The 17,688-nt window shown below is 47.5% G+C and overlaps 1 protein-coding gene and 1 long non-coding RNA gene across 4 annotated transcripts in view; one reads left to right on the top strand and one right to left on the bottom strand.

The window, feature by feature from the left end:
• The window catches only part of LOC113224929, a 29,216-nt gene extending 16,375 nt beyond the window's left edge, over positions 1 to 12,841 (bottom strand). Inside the window, exon 1 of the long non-coding RNA XR_003309566.1 lies at positions 12,786 to 12,841. This is a non-coding gene — a long non-coding RNA (uncharacterized LOC113224929). The remainder of the gene's footprint in view (positions 1 to 12,785) is intronic.
• The window catches only part of SCN10A (sodium voltage-gated channel alpha subunit 10), a 95,794-nt gene that overhangs the window by 63,727 nt on the left and 14,379 nt on the right, over positions 1 to 17,688 (top strand). For 2 of the 3 annotated variants that reach the window (XM_023231614.1, XM_023231616.1), the window contains 8 exons: positions 395 to 754; positions 2,245 to 2,697; positions 4,019 to 4,153; positions 5,779 to 5,902; positions 6,955 to 7,109; positions 10,192 to 10,365; positions 15,236 to 15,358; positions 16,954 to 17,238. In XM_023231614.1, coding sequence (XP_023087382.1) covers positions 395 to 754; positions 2,245 to 2,697; positions 4,019 to 4,153; positions 5,779 to 5,902; positions 6,955 to 7,109; positions 10,192 to 10,365; positions 15,236 to 15,358; positions 16,954 to 17,238 — 1,809 coding nt within the window. Of the gene's footprint in view, positions 1 to 394; positions 755 to 2,244; positions 2,698 to 4,015; positions 4,154 to 5,778; positions 5,903 to 6,954; positions 7,110 to 10,191; positions 10,366 to 15,235; positions 15,359 to 16,953; positions 17,239 to 17,688 lie in introns of all 3 variants that reach the window. The other variant, XM_023231615.1, reaches the window with a different exon arrangement.

Genomic DNA, 17,688 nt, shown 5'->3' on the forward strand with positions numbered 1-17,688 from the left:
CTCTCTTCAGGTCAAAATAAGCTTGTTCTCACTTATTTGTGAGCCCCATCACACCCACCCCACCTCCACAGAAGGGGCCCATATTCAGGAGGGATCAGGCCTGTGGCTACAGAACAGAGTACAGATCACAAGGCCACCACCCCAGTACAAGACCCTGACACAGCCATAGTCAATGAAACACATTGATACTTAGGAACCATAGAAGGCTGGTCATATTTTTGAGTAATTTATAGCATAGGAAGAAAGGTCTCTGAAAGCAGCTTCCAGAAAATGCCCTGGTTTAATGGGATGAGAGGCCTTGTGTTTTTCCCAGATCTTTAGTTTCCAGCCAAAACTTTAGATGAAAGGTAATGAGCACAGCTACCAAAACCTGACAGTCTCTGTTTCTGTGCAGCTGCGCGTCTTCAAGCTGGCCAAGTCCTGGCCCACCTTAAACACACTCATCAAGATCATTGGAAACTCAGTGGGGGCACTGGGTAACCTCACCATCATCCTGGCCATCATTGTCTTTGTCTTTGCTCTGGTTGGCAAGCAGCTCCTAGGGGAAAACTACCGTAATAACCGAAAAAATATCTCCGCGCCCCATGAAGACTGGCCCCGCTGGCACATGCACGACTTCTTCCACTCTTTCCTCATTGTCTTCCGTATCCTCTGTGGAGAGTGGATTGAGAACATGTGGGCCTGCATGGAAGTCGGCCAGAAATCCATATGCCTCATCCTTTTCTTGACGGTGATGGTGCTGGGGAACCTGGTGGTGAGTGGTGAGCCCTGCTGGGGGCACTGTCTCCTGGGGAAAGGAGGAGGCTTCTGGGTTATCTGAAAAAGCTTTGATCTGCATTTTTATGCCCAGATTGTACTTCTCTGGTTGAAGAGTCTTCAAACTTTTCAAATGCATCTGGGATTCATTACAAAAAGTGTGCCTTGGGAGGCAGCCTGACTTGCAGGAATGAGAACATATGATTTAAAAAGAGAGACCTGGTGTAGAATCCCAGCTCCACCATTTACTAGGTGGCTGACCCCAGGCAAGAGACTTAATCTTCTCAAGCTCTAATTTCCTTAAAATCAAGAAAATAGTGCTTACTCATGGGTTTACTGGGAGAATTAAATGACAAGAGATGACATATGCAAATTGCCTAATGCAATGTCTGGGCTGAGGCAGGAACTCAATAAATGGTGGCTATTAGCTGTTAAAGGAAAAATGTGCTTCCCCACTCTAAGGGGGCTCAGAAACCATTTTTATTCAGGGAAGTAAGAGCTGACTGATTTCTCCAAGCTGCACAGGTCCTAGCTAGGAGCAGAGGGAGAGGCTGCAGGGAGGGGGCACAACGGGTCACAGACAACATCCAAGGCCATGGAGATAATAACAAAATCTACTCCATGTTTGGAGGAAGCCCCTCTGGAGACTTACTTGACAATGAGCCCCAGTACCCCTTCTCTGCCCCAGCCTGGCCCCCTGCCCTCAGCTTGTCTCCACTCACTCTGGTCATGGGGGGTCCTTGCCCTCCTGGGACTGGCTGGTTGTGTGGGACGATGCAGTCTTCCAGAAGCCCCTTTCTTATTGCCCTGGACATCAACCAACTTGGGTTCTTTCCTCATGAGAGTTTTATAGGCAGAAGAAAGCTAAACCAAGAGAAGGGAAGCAAAAACAAATCCAGACTCTTTAGTCTTTTCCACCCTGGCTTCTGAGCCAGAGATACCTCTGCCTGCATCCCAGAAGCTCTGTTCTTCCGGGCTGAGCCCACCATCTCTGCAGAGCCACAGATGCCCCTCACCCTCAGACAGGAAGTTTACCCCTCTGAGCACTTTTACATTTCTCGTATCATTTTGTCTTCACAACCACTCTTCACCTGCTCTCAAGTGAAGAACAGGAAGCAGCAATCTGTGCCCAGGATTCCAGAGTTGGGAAGAGAACCCAGGGCTTTGGCACATGAGGGTGGTCGCAGGAAGGGCCAGTGCCTTCTCTCTATTGTCCCTAAATGTCCCTTTGCTCAGCAGGAGGCTCCTCCTTTATGGCAGAAAATATGCTTCCATGCCTCGTCCACTGAGGCAGGTCACTCCAGGACATCCCCAAACCTTCCCTCAACTGCTCTCAGAATGTCCATTCCCCTAAAAGAGAAAGAATCCCAGGTGGGCAGGAAGAGGCCCAGGCCATGGCTGTCCTGCCAGCCAGCTGCTAACCCAGTAGGCCAATGTGGGGCTCAGCTTAGAGATTGATCAATCTTCCCTTCCATTCCTTCTCTTCAGGTGCTTAACCTGTTCATCGCCCTGCTATTAAACTCTTTCAGTGCTGACAACCTCACAGCCCCGGAGGACGATGGGGAGGTGAACAACCTGCAGGTGGCCCTGGCACGGATCCAGGTCTTTGGCCATCGTACCAAGCAGGCTCTTTGCAGCTTCTTCCGCAGGCCCTGCCCATTCCCCCGGCCCAAGGCAGAGCCCGAGCTGGTTGTGAAACTCCCACTCTCCAGCTCCAAAGCTGAGAACCACATTGCTGCCAACACTGCCAGGGGGAGCTCTGGAGGGCTCCAAGCTCCCAGAGGCCCCAGGGATGAGCACAGTGACTTCATCGCTAATCCTACTGTGTGGGTCTCTGTGCCCATTGCTGAGGGCGAATCTGATCTTGATGACTTGGAGGATGATGGTGAGGAAGATGCTCAGAGCGCCCAACAAGAAGTGATCCCCAACGGACAGGTAAGAGTTATCCCCATGGGACAGCCACAGGCAGTGGGGAGGGGCCTCAGGGCTTGAGTGACAAAGGGCAAAAGGGAAATGCAGAGGAGACCTTGACATAAAGAAATTTAATCCATGCCAAGCTTTCCAGAGGAAGTGGCGTTTGAGCAGGGCCTGAAAGAAAAAGTCAGAATTCCCCAGGCAGGCAAACAGGGAGTGGGGGGCAGCAGGTGAGCAACAGGCCACCTTGAAGTGCTTGGGGGTTGTCTTTCACACAGCTGTCCCATGCGCTCTGCCCAACCCAGGCTCTGTGCATGAGACGCTAATGAGATTTCTCTAAGAACAGGATGTTGTCCAAGAGCAAGGCTCATCTAATCTTCACCAGCATCCTCAGAAGTCCTGATTCTTATGTGACTCATTTAGCCAGCTTTTCCCCACAAGTGATATAATAGGGAAATGACACACTCCTTTTGGCACCAACAAATTTAAAGCACATTTAAGCCATTTGATAATATGTATTTTTAAATACTTGGCACTATTCCTTACTACCTTAAGCTGGTGTATCAACCCTCGCTAACCTCTTCTCAGCAATTCAGGGCATTCACCTCTGCCCAACATGGGAAGGCAGGGATCCCTGTGGGGCCTCAGGAACATGCAGGGCTGCTGGTCAGGTCACTAAGTGGTCCAGAAAAGTTGTGCTTTGAATCTGTAGCTTTCCCATAGCCTTCTTCCTTGCAGTCATCACTTGTGTTCCAGCAGCTGCTGTTATCAGCTGCCATATTTTACGTGCCTTTGTCTGGGTGACAGCAGAGGGCAGGGCATCACCATCCCCAGAGTAAAGGACATGAACTCTGTAACAGCTGTCTGCCACTCAGAAGCATTTTCAGTTACTTTGGGGCTCTTAGGGAGCTCCAGATGGCCAAGTTCCCTACAATTTTGACCTCTGGACAAATAACAATTGTCATGGCTAACATCTACTGAGCCAAGCACTTCGTGCAAAGTGTTCTACAAGCACTAACATATTTAGTCATCAAAACAGCTGAATGATGCAGATCTAGCCTTTTGACTTTTGAAGGTGGGAAAAACGAAGATTAGAGAAGTTAAACAATTTGCCTAAGGTCACATATCTTATAATTAATGGAGTCCAAGGATAAAACACAGGTCTATCTAGCTATAGTCTTCATGCTCACTTCACACCGTGTATGTATGTATATGTATGTACGTGAGTTGCATATATGAAACCCTTGGCTCTGGCAGCCTGTGATGTGCAAGATCCCTTCAAATTTAGAACTGGTCATCTAAAGATGGGGCCAGGCACGCAGCTGGGACCCACTCTCACTAACAGGAGCAGCTGCAGCAAGTTGAGAGGTGTGAGGACCACCTGACACCCAGGAGCCCAGGCACTGGAACATCTTCTGAGGACCTGGCTCCATACCTGGGTGAGACGTGGAAAGATGAGTCTGTTCCTCAGGCCCCTGCAGAGGTAGGTATGTGAGCTTCCTGGAGAGGCTGGACAGCCAGCCAGACACTGACCAGTGGGCCGGTAGAGGCTGGAGGGTGGGGGTGAGGGCGAGGTATTCCAGACTGCGTTCAACCACATAACCTCATTTCTCATCCTGGGAATTTTTGAAGTCCCTCCCAACCTCCGGCTAATCCGCACAATTTCAACTTTCATCATATATCATTGCCGCAATGGTATCTCACTCTAGGGTGGCTGTAGGGAAACAAAGAAAGAGTGAGACTCTGCAAGCTGTGGGACCTAAGATCGGTTCCTAAACCTCTCTGAGCCTCCATTTCTTCATCTGTGAAACTGCATGGTAATGCCTACTTGGTAGGATTATTTTGAGGCTTAAATGATATGCTCTTGTCAAATGTTTAGCTCCTGCCCGAGGCAAAATAAGCGCCCAGAAAACGGCAGCCAAGAATAAAGGAAACAAAAGACAATGCACAAAGAAAGTCACATGTCTTTCAGAGCCAGCAAGTAAGAGTCGGAGGTGCTCACAGATGAGGAAGTTTTCTCTTGTGATTCTCCCCCACTTGCTTTTGTCCATGTCATTTTCTTTAGACAAAACAGCCTGGGGCTGGGGAGAGGCTCTCTATAGGTGAGTAGTGAAGTGACAGCCTGGCGGAGACTGAGCTGGAAGGTCTGAGGTTTAGGATTGCCTTATACAAGATAAAAATAAATGTTGTGGTTTCACTCACAAATCTTGAAGGAAACAAGCTATAGGGAAAGAGGCGTCTGTGAAAGTTTAGCATCTTTAATAACACTGCCTTCAATTCAAGAATTTAATTTGACACCTAGCTGCTGAGTGCTGACTATGTGACAGGCACTGGGCTCAACAGAGATAAGGAAGACATAATTCATCCCCAAAGTTATCAAGCCCTTCAGCTTGAAGAATGTCAGCTACTGGCTGTGTGCCCTAGGCAAGGCTGACCACAGCAGGGTAAGATAAGAGGGAGGGCTGAGACGGCATTTGGGGGCTGTGGGTGAACAGAAGCCGCTTGGTTCCCACTGGGTGAGGGCTGTCACATTGTGCACGTGGATGTCATGCTTCTTCCCAAATGTTCCAAGGACACCCCTAGCTAGTTGTCCCTACTCAATGTCTTCAGTACACAACTTCTGGGTGTTGGTTTTTTGTTTTTGTTTTCTTGTCCATGACCTTGGCTAGGCAGGAGGGGCCTGACAGCGACAGATGGGGACCCACCCCACCATTTGAGTCCATTAGCCAAGCTATCAGGTTTACTAATATGAGAGCAGTTTCAACTCCTAATTGAATTCATCTGGAGACATTATAGGGCTAGAGCTGCCAGGAGGGCAACAGGCCCTGCAGCATCACTCCATGATTAAATATTCAAGCCCAGTGAACGCTGAGAGTCGTTATGGGTGTAATTACGGTGTCTCGGGCCATTGCCAGCACTCCATCAGGGGCCCAAAGGTTCACAGTCTCACACAGCTAAGCCTCTGGGGCTCCAGGGAGAACAGCAGTGTTCCAGGCCTCAGCTGGCGAGGCACCAAACACGGGTGCAGTTGAACCTGCAGTGACCGTGTGCAATTCCCCGGGGCCCTGTGGAGAGACGAGTTCACTGCCCTGGGCTTCTCCCCTGCAGGGAGTGGACGACACAAGCTCCTCTGAGGGCAGCACGGTGGACTGCCCAGATCCTGAGGAGATCCTGAGGAAGATCCCTGAGCTGGCGGATGACCTAGAAGAGCCAGATGACTGCTTCACAGAAGGTAAAGGGACAGCCACAGGCCCCCTCACACTGATGTTAATTAGGGCCAGAATCCAGCTGAGCAAACACTCACCTGGGCACCTCTGGGTCCAGGGCCCTGGCCTGGTTTCCACAGAAGACAAACAAGCTGTGCCCACTTGCTGCCTCACTCCCAGGCCTGAGGGCGCCAGCATCAGACACACATGCCCCAACTGGCAGCAGCCTGGCCATGGTATCTGCATCTCATGCACTATCAGACACCACGTAGAGACGTGGGCCTTCCTCGTTACCCTCAAAAACCCCTCCCTCAGTTCTAAACCAGACCTCTTGAGTTGAAAGGGGGAAAGGTAGTCACCACCATAAACACCACCGAAAACTCTTGATTTGGATGATGAAGGACCCAGAAGAGGGCCATGATGTATCTGCTTCCCTCAATCTTTTGTTTAGCTCTCAAAAGCAGAACCAGTGTCTTAGTCATCTTTCTTCTCAGTGTTTAGAACAGTGAGACACATTACATTCTCAATAAACATTTGTGCAATGAATGAATCAAGAGTCCATTCTATGAAGGGAATTGTGGCCTCAATGCTTTCTAAAAATACATAGAAAAAATGTTTTCAACACTTGAGTTTCTATTAATAGTTTTATTTGACCCTGGGCTGGGCTGGGCTGGGCTGGACTGGACCTAATCCCCATCCCAGCCATGCTGTGGCCCTCAGTTCAGCTTGGGCTTGGAGCATATCCCCGTCAGGCACCCCGAGGCTCATATCCTGTAGCTTGTCTGTTTTCTAGGTATAGGTGGGCAGAAGAATAGGGACCACTGGTGTCATCTGTAAGAAGGATATGGCTAGGAAAAATATCAGAGTGGGCAAGACTGATGATGGAGAGGAACACCTGCAGGTCTGGATTGTGGGACTGCCTGGAAGGGACCCCTCTTCTCCCATATTCCAGGAAATAATTCTTTTCCAAGGGGATGACAAGTGGGTTTCCTAGCAGAAAGGTTTCTCTGCAGCAGGAGCAGAAATTATCCCCTTTGCCCAGTGGCCATCACCCACCATCAGTCACCTCTCCCCACAGGATGCATTCGCCACTGTCCCTGCTGCAAAGTGGATACCACCAAGAGTCCATGGGACATGGGCTGGCAGGTGCGCAAGACTTGCTACCGTATTGTGGAGCACAGCTGGTTTGAGAGCTTCATCATCTTCATGATCCTGCTCAGCAGTGGATCTCTGGTAAGGGGAGGCACAGTCCCCGCCTCCAAATCCTCCAGATAGGAATCTCCTACAATCCAAAGGCCCTGGAGCTGCATTGGTGGGTTCTCCTGACTACTGAGCTGAAAGTCCCCAGCCTGTCACTAGAAGAAGAGCTGCAGCCCAGGGCGAGGGTCCCTCTTAGCAGCAGGGCATGGGAGGTGTTCAAGGTGCCCATGCCATGGCCTGCCACACCCGGCTGCAAGCATTTGAGTGAGTGAGTGTATGCATCCCACTGTATAGATGGGGAAACTGACACTCAAAATGTTTAAGACTTGTCCAAGGTCACCCAACTCGTCAGTAGCAAAACCCAGCTTTTCCCTTACTTAATCCCAAAGCCCCTGGCTTCTTACCCTCTGACCTCCCCAACCCACGGCCTTCTTTCAAGGCCTACAGTACAAAAAGGACTATATTTCCTTATCAAACCACTTTCAAATGCTACTAATTACTCCTTTAAAGCTCACAGAAAATCATTACGATAGCATTTCTCAAAATTTAATCTCCCAGGAGCTTGTTCAAATGCAGATTCTCATTCCATAGATCTGTGGCAGGGCCTGAGAGTTTGCATTTCCAACAAGCTCCCAAGTGATGCTTGCACTGCCCTCAGTGACCCATGCGTTGAATAACAAGACCTTATGGGAACAGAGATTCAGAGTTGGGACACATCTCTAAGGCCCTGGCTGAATACTGGGCTTTGTAGAGCAAAGAAGGAAGGTTCTCTCTGTACTGTGGCTTAGGCTCCTTATACAATCTCAACTACTCCGCCAATAGACCAAGGTAGACATAGACACAGGAAGAGACTTAACATCCTCAGTTGTTTGCATTTTCTAGATGAGGAAGTTGAAGCCCAAAGGCATGAGGGGCTTCAGGTCATGAGTTGAAGAGCTGAGAATAGAGTCCAGGTTCGCAGCTAATTTGTTGAAGGGCTGGGACTACAGCCCCACTCTTCTGATTCATGGCTGCAGTGTTTTCTCTCATCTTGTGCCCCATGTGTCATTTACTCTCTAAAAACAACCTACTAAATATCTGGGCCTCCATCTAAATGCCAGATTGCCCAGGAAGGGTGACAAAACTGCTCGGTGCATGGCCTCAGCCTTAGGGAGGAGCACAGGTGTGGGACAAGGCAGTATCTGAGAGGTGGGAGGAAAACTAGGGTGGCAATGACGCAAAGCCAAGGGAGAAGAGAGTTTTGGGGCAGGGACTGGTCTGCCATCTTGGGTGCAGGGGGGAGGGTGTGACAGCAGCTGCAGATGCCCAGTGCCCTGGCACAGGGTGGTGATTGTCCACACGGACCTTAGCACAATGTAGAGGCCAAATTGTAGGGGCAAGAGGGGGCTGGGCAGTGCTTTCTCCACACCTACGTTCCTTTCCTTCCAGTCCTTCTGGATTAAAATATAACCACATGTGCTGTTGGCCAGGTGCTCTCCTCACTACCTCATTGGCTTGTGGGCCTTCTCTCCTCATTTCACCTCTCTGCTCTCCCTTGCTCCCTCCCTTCTCTCTCTAACCCCCTTCTCCTCACACCTCTGTCCACCCCCCACATTCCCAGGAGGAAGCTCAGACCTGCAACATTGCTCCAGCCCAGCCCGCCCCCCTGCTGCTCTCCCTTCCCTCCCATCTTCTTCCCCATAGGACTGAACAGGCTGGCACCAAATTTAGCCCTCTTTAGGCTTTCACTTTGAGTACCTTTTAAAAATAACATGCATTTTCATCTGACAAAGTACCAAAAAAATACTTGGAAATTATAGAAAAAGGTAAAGAAAAAAAAATCATCCATTTCCCCATCACTCAAAGAGAAGCTCACTTTGAAAACATGCTGGTATACCTCCTTCTCATCTTGCTTATGCATAAAATATACACATATTACAAAAATAAAACCACATATATGCATGCTAAAACCTCAGTAAATTTTCTCAGTAAATATTCTCATATTACCTCATTTAACGGCTACAACATATTCTTTTATAACTTATTCAATCAATCCCTATGTTTACTTCTAATACACATTGAATATTCCCTATGTGTACTCCCTTAGAGATGTTGGATAATCTCCTGTCTTAGTCCTGGTCCTAGACACAGAATCAGAAGCTAAGAAAAGATATGGGTTCAGTTGAAATCCAGCTTCAGCTGATCCCATGGAAAGCGCTGAAGCACAAAGGGCACCACAGAGCTGTCCCACCTTGAGGCAAAGGAGACAGCCTTGTAAACCCCCCTGTCAGTGTCCCTGGCTGATGCGGGGAGGATAAGCATTTCCCAAGGTGGACAGTTCCCTCCAGCTCAGCAAAGCCATCAGGAAAAGGGGGTGTCTGCATCCATGAACTATTAGCAGCCGACATTCCCAGCAGATGAAGGATAGGGGCACTGGCCCCTTAAAGAGGACCTGGGTGGGCGCCAACAGCCTCCAGTGTCCTTAGGATTAGTGCTTGAAGGAGGAATTGCTGGGTTCCTGAAACCTTTGAGTCACATTGCCAATTTGGCTTCACACAGGACTGGTCAGGTTTTCACTCCCGCCGGTCACTTGTAAGAGTGGCAGCTCCCCACAGCCACAGCATCCTAGCCTGTCCCCCATTCTTTTCCATCTCCACCAGTCTGATAAAATAAAAACAGCATCTTCTTTTAATTTGAATTTCCTTGATTACCAGTGAGATAGAACATTCTTTTTCAGAGGTGTGTTGGCGATTCTTACTTTCATTTTGTAAACTGCCTGTGAACATCCGTTGATGGTTTTATTTTTAAACAAAGTCACTGTTAGCATCCCTTTGGTTCACTTCCAAAATCCAATTTGAGAAGGTTTTCTTTCTCCCTTGCATTCAGCATCCCTGCAATTATCAGCAGGGCTGTGTGTCCCCACTGGCCCTGAAGAAGTCATGCTTTGTATCTCACAGTACCTCCTCCACTATCCCACTTTACCTCCCCACAGCAAACAAAATGTTACTGGCAAGTTGACTACCAAATCCCCTTCCAGGGACTGTGGTCAGGGCTGGCTGGGTCCTTCCCTATCAGTCTGGGTGCCAGTGCTGTGGGTCCAGGCAGACTGCCATTCTGCATCCTTTCTTCCTTCCAGGCCTTTGAAGACTATTACCTGGACCAGAAGCCCACGGTGAAAGCTTTGCTGGAATACACTGACAGGGTCTTCACCTTTATCTTTGTGTTCGAGATGCTGCTTAAGTGGGTGGCCTATGGCTTCAAAAAGTACTTCACCAATGCCTGGTGCTGGCTGGACTTCCTCATTGTGAATGTGAGTGGTTCAGTGGGAACACGTGGGATTTGGGGTCCTGCCCTCTGACTCCTGGCTACAGCTAGTGCAAAGGAAGCTCAGAGACCTGGCCCTCAAGGGCTACTCCAAAGAAAAGCTTTGAGCAATTTAGTGAGGAGTCTGAGAATAGCCCTGACACCCATGAGTGGTAAAGTCCAGGCAATACATGACTATGACCCAATAGTGACTGTTAGGTGAGTTATTAGGTCTCCATTCAGAAAGATCCCTGCAATCCTCTGCATTTTTACATCCAAAGTGAGATGACACACGCAGCTCTCAGAGGTCTTATGGCCCTGCATCCACAGATGGGGCTTCTGGACCTCGGGGAGCCATGAACTGTGAGCACAGAGGATCTTCCCACCTACTGCTCTGTGGTCCTCACACCTGGCTGCTCTTTAGAATCCCTGAGGAGCTCTGAAATATGCAGTGAGCGAATACCACTACCCCAGAGATTCTGATCTTATTGGTCTTGGGTGGGGCCCAGGCATCTGTATTTTATACATGCTCCCAGGCATTTCCAAGGCATAGCCATGGCTAAGAACCACTGAGCTTATACTGCTGCCTCCTCCCCAGTGGCACTGAAAAGAATAGAGGGCCCTTTTGGAGAGGTAATGAGCTGGAGTTCATATGTTCACACTCATAGTAACCTGTGGCCAGTAGCCCATGCATTAGGGAATTGACTGTGTGCTTCTCACACATCACACATGTGATTCCTCAACATCATCTCTTCCTCATCTTAACCACTTCATTGCTGTATCACTGTCGAGGCCCCTACCTTCTTTGCTTTGCTGCATGGTTACCTAAGTTATGTGTTCACTGCCGCATAGCTGAGGGTTTCTGCAAGCAGGGTGAGGCATGTGCTGTGTTGGTCTCTGCCTGCCCCACTACAGCAGCTGCCAGCAGCAAGGTCTGCCCAGCAGAGGTGTCAGGAAATGTGTCTGTATTTGGTGCTTGCCTCCTGAAGCTGGATGAGGTCCAGCACGGAACATTCTGTCCAGCCTCCTGTGCTGGCAGGTCCTCCACAGCAGGCCTGTGCATTCAGTTCTCTTCTTCCCTGATGCCCTAGCAGCTTCAGGCCACTGTACTACAAGGATTAGTTGTGAGACCTGAAATCTCAGTCATGGATGATAATCCTGTGCATATAAAATAATTATTCATAAATGAAAGGAAAATTATTTATTTCTGTGTCCCACTCCTTTGGGGCACAGTCACTCCTGCTTATGTTGATGTCACCAGTCTCAGTTCTAATCACCTTAAACGGTCACGCACTCATTTTATCCATCTTCCTACTGATTCTTCCTTCCAACCATCCATCCTTCCTTCCATACATTTCTCCTTTCGTATCCAACCATTCAGTCTTCCTTTTTCCTTCCTCCCAAACATCCATCCATTATTTTTGAGACAGAGTCTCGCTCTGTCGCCCTGGCTGGAGTGCAGTGGCCGGATCTCAGCTCACTGCAAGCTCCACCTCCCGGGTTTACGCCATTCTCCTGCCTCAGCCTCCTGAGTAGCTGGGACTACAGGTGCCCGCCACCTCGTCTGGCTAGCTTTTTGTATTTTTTAGTAGAGACGGGGTTTCACCGTGTTAGCCAGGATGGTCTCGATCTCCTGACCTCGTGATCCGCCTGTCTCGGCCTCCCAAAGTGCTGGGATTACAGGCTTGAGCCACCGCACCCGGCCATCCATCCATCTCTATTCCTTCCAGCTGTACATCTCCATCAGTTCTCCCCTTCCATCCATCCATTCCCATTCTTCTTTCCCTCTTCTCTTCTGCCCATTTATTCTAAACTTCCTTCTGTCTATTCATCATCCTTAACCCTTATATCTTTCTATCTTTTGATTAATTCTTCTATACAACTGTCCAATCATCTAACATTCTGCTCACTCATTCATGCATCTTCCATCCAAGCATCCTTCTACTCACTCATCCTTCTATCCACTCATTCTTCCATCTTTCCATTCTTGTTTCAACCTATCCATATATTCTTCCTTTCTTCCACTTATCTATTCATTCATCCCTTTCACTTCCATTCATCATCCATTCATCCATTCTATCAACCTTCCAGTCATTCACTAATTTATTTCATTCATCTATTCTGTCCAACTCCCCATCTTTCCATTTATGCATCAGTCATTTTACCCAGCCATCCATCCTTCTCTTATCCACCTATCTCATCTATCCATTCACTATTCCCTGCTTTCATAATTTTTCCTTTCTTCTTTGTTTCTTCCAAACTTCCATTCAACTATCTATCCTATCCATCTTTTTGTATCTGTTATATTTTAAAAATTTTTTAATACATTTTATTGTATGTATTTGTATTAGTCTATTTTCATGCTGCTGATAAAGACATACCTAAGACTGGGCAATTTATAAAAGAAAGAGGTTTAATTGGACTTACAGCTTCACGTGGCTGGGGAAGCTTCACAATCATGGTGGAAGGCAAGGAGGTGCAAGTCACATCTTACGTGGATGGCAGCAGGCAAAGAGAGAGGTTGGGCAGGGAAACTCCCCCTTATAATACCGTCACATCTCATGAAACTTATTTGCTATCATGAGAACAGCATGGGAAAGACCTGCTCCCATGATTCACTTACCTCCCACTGAGTCCCTCCCCTCCCACAACACGTGGGAATTCAAGATAAGATTTGGATGGGGACACAGCCAAACCATATCAATATTTAAGGGATACAAAATGATGTTATAAGACATATATATAGTAAAATGGTTACTATAGTGGAACATATTAACATATCCATCATCTCACATAGTTACCCATTTCTCCCCCTGTGGCAAGAGCAGCTATAATTACTCAGTAAGCAAAAATATTGAAAACAATATGCTATTATTAACTATACTATTCATGTTATACATTAAATCTATCCTATTTATCATTGTATCCTTTAATTCATCCCTCTGTGCAATTACCCTTCAACTTTTCATCCAGCTGTACTTCCTTCTTTCCTTCCTTCTAGCCATCCCAATGCTCCTATTTTTCTTCCATTTGTCAAACATCTATTTATAACTATTGAATACAGGATTGCCTTATGAAGTGCTCTGGAAGACACAGAAGCACAGAATAAGTACTCACTATCTCCAGGATCTTACACTTTAGTCTTTCAGCAGACAAGACACACACACGAAAATAAATGTATTATAAGGGTGAATGTGTTGAGCACTGCTGGGGGCAATTAGTATCTTGGAGACACAGAGACATGAGCCTTCTTCCACTCTTGGGGTGGGGTGGTTGAGAAGGCTTCCTATGGTAGGTGGCATTAGATGTGGGGCATAGAAATGAGCAGGAGAAAGAAGCTGTGAGAGGACTGGGGAAGGCCCATCTTAGCTAAAACTTGACCCTGAACAAAGGCACAGACACATGTATGCTCAGGGAACAATTTGATTTGAGTAGATGTGTGGGTGAAATATGACTGGAAAAGTAGGTTGTGACCATATGACACAGGCTACAGAGTATGGAGCTTATCCTGAGGGTGATAAAGTACTAGTGAAGTTTGAGAGTTAGAGAAAGACATGATCATAATCAGATTTGCGGTGGAGAATAGATGCATGGATGCAGTACTAGGGCCTGGAGACCACGTGGGAGGCTAGTGGGTTGAACAGTGAGAATGGAGGTGGGCTTGGGTGGACAGACTTTGCTGGAGAGGCACCAGCACCTGTCTGCCCCAGCTGCAGATTATCCATGTGAGGCAGACTTCCCAGGGGGCTGAGCAAAAGACTGAATAGGGTTCAGCATGGAACTGGCCCCAAACCTCCCTGCCCTTAGGCACCCAGGCAGCTGGGTTTCACCTGCTAGTGTCTGGAGCCTTACATGAATGAAGGAAGGAGGTCCCTTCCATTCCAGTTATTTGTCCTGGTGGAATAAGCCATTCATCAAAAGAATGGGCGTTGCTTGGGGCCCTGTCACTCAAGTATAAAGCTCTTCTTTTCTGAAGCCCCTGTGTGCATCCCGCCTAACTGCCAGGATAAGCTGAGTCTGAATTCAGCCCACCATCCGTGGCGTGGCTAAGATCTCACAGCACGGGGTCATAGCCCATATCTATGACATCTCCCTGGCACCTTCAAAGTTCCTAGCAGGGGAACTTTTTCATGTAATTTTCTGTCCTTTGCAGTCTTTGGATCGCCACTTAAAGAAAACTGACAGACCAAAAGGAGTTCACAAGTCAGTCATTATATCTTAGATATCAATTGAAGCTAGATCTCATGGACCCATACCAGAAACTTTTTGAAGAACTACAGAGCTATCAGAACTTTGGAATTCTTTTAGTCTGACTTTTTCATTTTGCAAAGGGTGAAAGTATCCTGGACTAACCGGGCACTAACCCGAGGTCACAAAAAATCAGGGGTCAAGAGGGAATTAGACCCCACCCAAGCCACTATTCTTTCCACCCCACTTCTTTGAGCAAATATAATTGAGACTACTATATTCCTCAGAGTAGACTCTCAGCATAGCCCCTAAGAGGGAACATCATGTCTCCAAGTCTCTGAAAATCAGTTTCAAGGTTGTTGAGGCCTGACTGCTGCCCCTAGAGGGAAAAGGAAGAGTTGATTTAATACACTGGAAGCTTGGCCACCTACATACCAGAGGTTGGTGATGTTTGAGACTGAGATTTTCCTGCCCAGATTGTTTAAGAGAGTGGTGAATAAAATTTTTAATAAAAGGGAAGAGACAGAACTCTTTCCAGACCTCTCATTGGAGTTCCGAATAAGGTGGGAGCTAGGATGATGGCTTAGATGTGTAGGGATGGGAGGCTGGGCAGGGAGCTCCTGTCTTCTTCCACCAGGACTGCCCTTCTGCAAACCTAGAGTGATGTTTCTGCCCTCTGCTGCACTCAGATCTCACTGACAAGTCTCACAGCGAAGATTCTGGAATATTCTGAAGTGGCTCCCATCAAAGCCCTTCGAACCCTTCGTGCTCTGCGGCCACTGCGGGCTCTGTCTCGATTTGAAGGCATGCGGGTAAGTCTGATCTCAAAACTGCTCTCATCTGGCCAGGTGCGGTGGCTCATGCCTGTAATCCCACCACTTTGGGAGGCTGAGGCGGACAGATCACCTGAGGTTAGGAGTTCAAAACCACCCTGGCCAACATGGTGAAACCCCGTCTCTACTAAAAGTACAAAAATTAGCCGGGCATGGTAGTGTGTGCCTGTAATCCCAACTACTCAGGAGGCTGAGGCAGGAGAATCGCTTGAACCCGGGAGGCAGAGGTTACAGTGAGCCGAGATTGTGCCATTGCACTCCAGCCTGGGTGACAGAGTGAGACTCCATCTCAAAAAACAAACAAACAAACAAACAAAAAACTTCTCTGATCTGCAGCTTTTGGTAACCCTTCCCCCTTTATGCCCTCCATCCCACGAACCCTGAGCTCCGGGGCCCCACGTCCAAAGGTAGGCTCTGAGTCTTCACTTCCTGCTCTGACTTTGGTGGTGCTGCATGTCCTAACTCTCTTAGTTCTCTTTCAAGTCCTTTTGTGGGCCCCTCTTCCCTAGTCACCCATAAATATCACAGCCACCAGGACCCAGACCTCACCCCCTTTCCTCTTAGTGAAATGATCCTGAATTATTGCTCCACAAGCATCTATTCTCTCAGTCACTCAACTCTGCCTCTTATTGCCAACATCTCCAGAACATCCCAAGTTCTCCGTCTTTCCATGACAAATGAGTCTTTCCTCTAATACTCCATTTAAACGTAGTGACATCATCAGCTCAGTACCTCAGCTGCCACCCACTGGAATGCTTCTTCTCTCCAACTTAATGCAATCATCAGGTCCTGTGGATTTTCCCCTTCCATCCACCCCTTTTTTATCCACCTGTGTCAGCCTCCACTTTGCCCTAATTGCCTCCATCAGGACGGAATGCTCACAGCCCGAGCCTTGTTTTAGAGACTGCTGATTGACAGCCACCTCTTCCTCATAATTACAAAAGGCTCCCCAGTAGAAAGTAAGGTTTTGCTTTGCTCCAGTATCATTGGCTGGAAGTAGTCATCATAGCTTCAAAAACAAAAGTGGGCTTTTGAAAATAACTTGTGCCTTTACAAACAATAAGACCTGAAGATTGAAATAGTTTGAAATTTATTTTATTTTGTATCTAATAGATCCTCATTTGCTTATTTACAAATGAGCTATTTTGTGAATATGGATTTAGGTTTTCACTAGTTCTTAACCAAAGCATACTTTAAATTGTATTTAAATTGTGTTTGTGTTTTATGTGTGGTATTTAAAGAGAATAAGTCAAGGTTCTAGAAGTCTGTATGTGCAAGTACAATACACACATACTCACACTTCTAAATGAGTGGAATATGCTTGTAAACTCATCCATCTTCTCACTGCAACCCACCCTGAATGAGGTTAAAGGAAGAAGGTCTAAATCCATCTTCAGCTGCCCAGTGTCTCTCAGTCTTCTGAGTCTGAATTATTGCACTAATTAACCCACTTCTCTTGCTGCTTCCACAGGCCACTGGCTCATGAAGCAGACTGAATGAGAATAGAAAGAGATAGAATCCAGCAGAGAGGGTGGGGCATTGGGGGTTCCAGATCCTTCTCTATCTCCCACTAGGTGGTGGTGGATGCCCTGGTGGGCGCCATCCCATCCATCATGAACGTCCTCCTTGTCTGCCTCATCTTCTGGCTCATCTTCAGCATCATGGGTGTGAACCTCTTCGCAGGGAAGTTTTGGAGGTGCATCAACTATACCGATGGAGAGTTTTCTCTTGTACCTTTGTCAATTGTGAATAACAAGTCTGACTGCAAGATTCAAAACTCCACCGGCAGCTTCTTCTGGGTCAATGTGAAAGTCAACTTTGATAACGTTGCAATGGGTTACCTTGCACTTCTGCAGGTGGTGAGTCAACCATGAGATCAACCATATCTCTTGCTTTGGCTGCTCAATAAAATGGAGAGTCTGAGTTCCCAGAAGATGCTATGTGGGGCCTTTGCAAGGAGTAGAACTCAGGGTGAACTGAGGTCATTCTCTATTCCTACAGACTACACCATGAGGCTAGAGGGCCTTCCTAGTGAATACGATCTCACAGTGGTGCAATTACACAAGTGTGGGCTAGTAGAATAGTTTAAAGGGATGGGCCTGCCATGGGATTGTATCAGGTGGTGACTTAAAACACAGTACCTGTACAAAATAGGGCATAGCCGTATGTTCAGTCTTCACATCATTTCCTAAATGGTAATAAATTATGTCTAATTAGGTCTATCGTAATGATAGATAATGTCAGTGATGATGACAGTCAAACACATTCGCCGTATCTTTCTTTCTTTCATCATCCATTCAATCGTTCAT

Source organism: Piliocolobus tephrosceles, chromosome 2 (assembly GCF_002776525.5).
Source record: "Piliocolobus tephrosceles isolate RC106 chromosome 2, ASM277652v3, whole genome shotgun sequence".
Taxonomy (NCBI): Eukaryota; Metazoa; Chordata; class Mammalia; order Primates; family Cercopithecidae; genus Piliocolobus; species Piliocolobus tephrosceles.